We start from the raw sequence: 6618 nt of genomic DNA, 5'->3' as shown, positions 1-6618 counted from the left end.
AATCAGAAGAAAAGCATATTAATTATAATGAGTTATCCCATATGATGGCTGCTTAAATTAGAAAGCAGTTTTACTATAAGTACAAAGAGCCTTTATATTGCTGCTAAGTTAACTTATGGAAATTACCTTAAAGAAATTCATATGCTTGAAAATTCTCATTACAACATTATTTGCAATAACAAGAATTTAGAAAACACATACATATTTAAAAACAGAGAAATTTTCAGGAAATTATGGTATTCCAATTAATTAAGTATTATTAAATGAAATATTGTAAATATAATTATAAAAATGAACTTAATGAAAATACATAAGTGAAAAATTGTGACAAATTTGCCTCCTACAATTATGTGAAGTTGTATAGGAGTAAGCTATGGAAGGGAACATAGAAAAGTGAAAATATCTGACTTACTGAAATTGTGGGTTGTAGATAATTGCTAATGTTCTTAAATGTAACTTTTTTTAATCAAATTAATATTATAGACCTTTTAAAGTATAACTGTCCTTCACCATGTCTGTCACATTTCATAGATTCTTAAAGAATGAATGTTCATTGGGAACCAGCAGTTAGCGTAATGGCTATGTCGCTGGACTCCCACGTAGTCGACTGCGGTTCACGTCCTGGACCCGGTGGCTTAAAACTCACGCCAGGCGGGTGTGCGTGCATGCCCAAGATCCTGAGAGAAGAATGGAGGAGAAGGGATTGCGGCGTGACCATCCCCCCTGGGGGGTGATTTCTCGCTTTCTGTCTCTATGTTTCTCTCTGTCTGGCAAGCGCACGCACCCTATAGCGAAAATCTCTCCAAAAAAAAAAAAAAGAATGAATGTTCATTGGATTGAGTTAACAGGGCTAATAGGGGCATTAAAACCTATTCCAGTTTTTTGTATTTCAACATTTCATTAGGGTGTCTTGTTTTTTAAATGTGTGTGTGTGTTGCCATTTTCCACAGCTTTGATTAAAATACTTGTAAATTCAAGATTAAAGCCAGCACCTGATATGTTGTCTATATTTGTTTTTTAACATAAAAAATGTAAATATGCACAATGTCTTTTAGTTATTCAATGTAGAAAAAGATATTTTTATTTTGTCATTTCAAGAGCAATAAATAAAATACATTTATATATAAGCAAAATTTCATTTTAAATAGGTACCAAAATAATTTTATTTAATATTATCTGTGAAAGATACTGCAATGTAGCATATGTGCAATCTTTTATAGTTCGAGACCGTGTTCGGACAAAAATGGAACGTGATATCTTGGTAGAAGTTAATCATCCTTTTATTGTCAAATTGCATTATGGTAAGTTATGAGCCACCTGACCTTTTCACCTCATCCTCCACGCTTTGTGTGCATTCAGATATACTATATATATACATAATTGTATGTTACATATACATATAGCAAAATCATGGAAATAAACCATTACTTCTTAGACAATTTCTAAGCAGTAGTCGTAGAAATGGGTAATGATAATCATTGTTTGTATTATAAAAATAAATAATAATGTGACAACTTTTTATAGTCCGTATGTGTTAGCTTGTCTAAAGACAAGGAAGATCCTTAAGGTTAATGTCCTAAACTGTTTTCATCTTTCTTTTCCCCAAAGCCATGTGCTTTTTTTCAGGGAGTAAAGATGTGGTGATTCTTTTTATGTATATCTAAATCTAACCCACTTTTTTTCCCCCCTGTAGTTAGTGCCATGTTTTTTTTATATTTTATTTCACGGTTAAATCTTTTTCAATTGCAAGTTTTTCTTATTAGTACATATTTAGAACTATTGTATTCCTGAGACTTTTGCCTATAGAAAATCTAGTAGTTCCATAATAAGAAGCACTGTATTTAACCTTGCTACATAGAAACTAAGAGGAATCAGTTTTTAAGTAAAAATAAGTATAAATCTATGATATATATAACCATTAATTTACTAAAATAGTATTCATTTGTAAGTGAATTGACTTAACGTAAGCCTAGAAAAAATTAACCGTGATGGATTAAACAGAAATTTTTATTTCTTCATTCAGCTTTTCAAACTGAAGGGAAGTTATATCTAATTTTGGATTTTCTCAGGGGAGGAGATTTGTTTACACGCTTATCCAAAGAGGTATATAATTAATCTATTTTTAATCTATTTATATGTATACTGTTTCAACTAAAGCTTTGTTATATTTCAATATTAGGATTATTGTATTTTCTCTAGTGTCATTAGAGTCTTAAATTGACAGATCCAAGCCAAAAAGTTATTTTCCTACCTTTTGAATTTATTCTGAAAGCAAAACCTTAATTGACAAGTAAGCTATCTTTGTCTTAACCTTGCTCCTTTTATAGTTCTTTCAGAAACAATAATATATCAACAAGATAACCTTAAACAATTTTTAGCTGAAATTCAGTGAACATTTTTAAGATATTTTTTACTTCTAAAATGTTACTGTGGTGGGACTACAGTGGCACAACCTGAATATACAACAGTTGTTACTTAACAAAATACAAAATCAGGGGTTGGAAATTGGAGAGCAATTTAAAGGAATTTCAGATTCTTTTCTATTCAAGCCCAGCAGTGGCTGCTTAAATACAAATCTGGTGTAAAATGAGACCAAAAATTAGAGATGCAAAAATGGAAAAAAAAAGAATACAAAATTGTTTTCTCCACAGTATATAAGTAGCATTTATCAGGTGACTGGTTGACTGATTAGTACATTTTGCAAATTCCTTTCATGAATAAATTATAGATAAAACTATGTGTAATTAGAATATTTATTGGCTTTTTAAAATATTTAGACTCTAGAGTGAAACATTAAAATAAAAATTATAGATGCAAAAAAATAAAGACAAAAATTATTATTTTATTTTAGGTGATGTTCACAGAAGAAGATGTCAAATTCTACTTGGCAGAACTTGCACTTGCTTTAGACCATCTGCATAGCCTGGGAATAATCTATAGAGACTTAAAACCAGAAAAGTAAGGAATTTTGCTACTAGGTTGAATTCAATGTAGCATAATTTTAGGAAGTCATAACAAAGAGTTACTTCATAGAACTCCCATAGCATTGCCTGAGTGCTTCACATTTCTGCTAGCACTATATTCTCGTACTTTCAAAATTTCAGTTAATCAAATGTTATTTTTTTCCCAGTAAGAGAACTTCACAAATTAAGAATTTTAACCAGAAATCTTAACTAGAAAAAATGTTTTTCTAGTCTTTTTCTTTTAAGTTTATTTATTGATTTCTTCTGTGAGGAATGGAGAGAGACAGACAGACACAGGTACCCTCAACAGCATCTTCATGCTATAATCCACCCCCACCTTCAGCCAGGCAGGATCACTGGCACTTGCATGCCCAGCACATTCATGGAGACTTCAGGACAGAGACCTGGAACCTTTCCATATGGCTTCAACATTGACAAGCATTGTTTCACTGATGTACCATTGCAACTAGTTTCCAGCCTATCATTTAATTTTAACTTTGTTATTTTAACGTATAGTGAATTTTTTACTCAGTTAATATACCAGTCTTTTGTGATTCCTTCCATGACTTTCATTCTAAGAAAGACATTAAAAAAAAAAAACACTCCTGTGATCAGATAATTTTCTTCTATTTTTATAGGTTTCTTTTCTTTTTTTTTTTTTTAATTGCCAGAGAGTATATGTCCTTGCCAGGGAGGGAGGGAGTGAGAGAGAAAGAGTGAGTGAGAAAGACAGAAAGAGTAAGAAAGCACCCCTCAGTGGGGTGCAGTCATGCCACAATCCTTTTCCTTCCATTTCTCCATTTTGTCAGGATGTGTGTCATACACATGTTCCATGGGTGTTCTTTTAAGCCTTCAGGGCCAGGGCTCAAATGGCAGTTATCCATGTGGGATCTAGTTCCCTTAACTGCTAGGCTATAGGACTGGCCCCGTGGGTGGTTTTTGTTTGTTTGCTTTAGCTCCATCTAGAAATATTTTTGATAAGAGGTTTGGTACAGAGCTAGCCCTTTCCCTTAGGTATCATTTATTGAAAATTTTCTTTTTTAAAGTAATTTCAGATTTTAAGTGTGCATTGAAGAAATTTCCCATAGTTTTTATAGGAGCAGTAATCAAGAAGCTGATATTTAAATTATACACACTGTTTTAGTTTGTCAGGGAATACTAATTTCTACTAAATAAAGTTTATTTTGTTTTATTTTATCTTTTTTGCTTTTTTAAGGCTATAAGCAAGAGCCTTGCTCTACCAAGAGCATTTTTACTAGTTTACATTACTGCCAACAATATATTAGTTCCCCTTTCTCTGCATCCTCACCAGCATCTGTGATTTTTTTTTTTTTTGTCTTTTGAATAGTAAGGTGGGGTAAGGTGATATCTCGTTACAGTTTCAATATGATGCATTTCTCCAATATTAGTGATATTAAACATTTTTTATACACTCGTTGGCCATTTGTATGTCTTTTTTGATAAATCTGTTGAAATTATTTGTCTATTTTTTAATTAGATTGAAGGTGGGAAAGGTGGAAGGATAGAAATAAAGAGAGATGCTGATTAAAAAATATAAAATTACAGTTAGATAAGAGGAAGAAGTTCTAGTGTTCTGTAGCACAGTAGGGTAACAATAATAGTCACCAATAATGTATTATATATTTCAAAATAGCTAGGAGAGAGGATTTTTTTAAGGTTCCTAATACATAATAATATAAATAAATGTTCAAGGTGATGAATATGCAAATTATCTTGATTTGATCATACACATTGCATTCATGCATAATATCAAAAAATCAGTGTGCCTCATAAATATGTATAATTGTTATGTGTTAATTAAAAATAATTTTTATAAAAGAATGTTTTTAAACAGCTTTATTGGGACATAATTCACAGCATATAATTCATTCATTTGAAATGTACACTTCATTGGATTTTACTATATGCAGAGTTGTATAACTATCATTTTTATCAGGAACTTTGAATATTACTTTAAAATGTTAAGTGAAAAGTTTAAATTATGTATTGTGACAGGTAATAGAGGAAATAGTCCTCTGGGACTCTTTTTATAAAATAATAATTTTTATTGAATTTTATGTATTTTCACTTTTTTAAATTTGACCAGAGAGAGAAAGACACACAGTGAATGAGAGAGGGAAAGTGAGGAAACAAGCCACCAGGTCTAGGATTCAAATTGCAGTTGGTCATGATGAGAATCCAGCACCTCAACCACCACACCACCTGCCATATCCCCCCTGGAACTCTTTTAAGTGAGAATTTAGAAATTGTTAGGCTTTCATATTTTACCTTTGTTTTCCATACATTTTGGTTTTGGACACATTTCATATGATTCTGTTTTTATTCTCTAATAATTGCTGAATTTACCTAATTTTCTCAATTTCTCTTTTTCTTTGAGAGAAGAGAGATTTTTGCTATAGGACATATATGCTCTCCAGAGAGACAGAAAGTGAGAAATCATCCACCGCAGGGTGATGGCCATGCCACAATCTCTTGTCCATTCTCATCTCAGGATTTTGGGCCTACACACACACATTTACCTCGCTTGAGTTTTAAACCACCAGGACTGGCACTCGAACTGTCGTCGACTATGTGGGACTCCAGCAACATAACCATTACACCATCTGCTGGTCCCTCATTTGCCCAATTTCTGTATCATGACACAAAATGTAATTCCTGGTAAGAATATTCAGTTATATTGGTCCTAAAAGAAAACACATGAGATTAAACATTGATGAGAAAAAAATAATTGTTAGTGTTTGATAACATTTCATTGAAAATATTTGCCATATACCCTTGTATTAGCATTGGTAATCAAGTTATATCAAGAGATATATATGTGCGTGTGTGTATAAATAAAGGTTTGGATAAGATGAAATGTAGGTAAGACTGCTTATGATGAGATCTTTCCCATAGGTATTTAGGTGATGCTATTAAATTGAAATAAAAATTAATTGGTAAATGATACAGGTAAATACAATCACATAAGACTTGAGAGAAATCTAGATTTTTAGGCCAAATGTTTTATGAACTGATAGGAATTTTCCAGATTTGGGTCAGCACATAGGGTGGAGGTTAAGGCACTGGATCCCACATAGCCAACATGTTTCCAGTCCTGGACCTGGTGACTTGAAAATCACCTCTGGGCATGTGCATGTGCCCAAAATCCCAAGAGAAGACTGGAGCAAAAGGGACTGCAGGATGGCTATTCCCCTAGGAAGTAATCTCTCTCTCTTTCTCTCCTGCTTTCTGTCTCTCTGTGGCAAGCACACTCCCTATAGCAATAAATAAATAAATTAATGAATGAATAAAAGAATTATCCAGATTCTTTTAAACTAGTACTCTAACAAGAAGTATGCATAAAAAACAATTATTTAGAGCTAAAAGAGAACTTTGTTTATTGAGTGTTGAATTTTTTTTTCAAAGATGAAGTAGAGGTGAGCCAGCCTGTGGCATAGTGATTAAGGCAGGTAGACTCCATATAGCAAGCTGCATGGTTTGAGTCCTGGACCTGGTGGCTTGAGATAACACAATTAGTGTATGTACATGGGTGCCTAAAATCTTGAAAAAAGGGAGAAATGGAGAAGGGACTGTAGCATGACCATCCCCTATGAAGGTTGCTATTTCTCTCTCTCTCTCTCTCTCTCTCTCTCTC

General features: G+C 32.7%; 1 protein-coding gene across 1 annotated transcript in view; it reads left to right on the top strand.

Moving 5' to 3' along the window:
* The window catches only part of RPS6KA3 (ribosomal protein S6 kinase A3), a gene marked incomplete at its 5' end in the record, with an annotated part of 109222 nt that overhangs the window by 43777 nt on the left and 58827 nt on the right, over positions 1-6618 (top strand). Inside the window, 3 exon segments of the mRNA XM_014587118.2 lie at positions 1221-1301; positions 2024-2103; positions 2852-2958. Coding sequence (XP_014442604.1) covers positions 1221-1301; positions 2024-2103; positions 2852-2958 — 268 coding nt within the window.

This window comes from Tupaia chinensis, unplaced genomic scaffold, assembly GCF_000334495.1.
Source record: "Tupaia chinensis unplaced genomic scaffold, TupChi_1.0 Scaffold000184_1, whole genome shotgun sequence".
NCBI lineage: Eukaryota > Metazoa > Chordata > Mammalia > Scandentia > Tupaiidae > Tupaia > Tupaia belangeri.
Note: the sequence above shows the minus strand (reverse complement) of the source record. Positions and strands in the feature narration are given on the sequence as shown.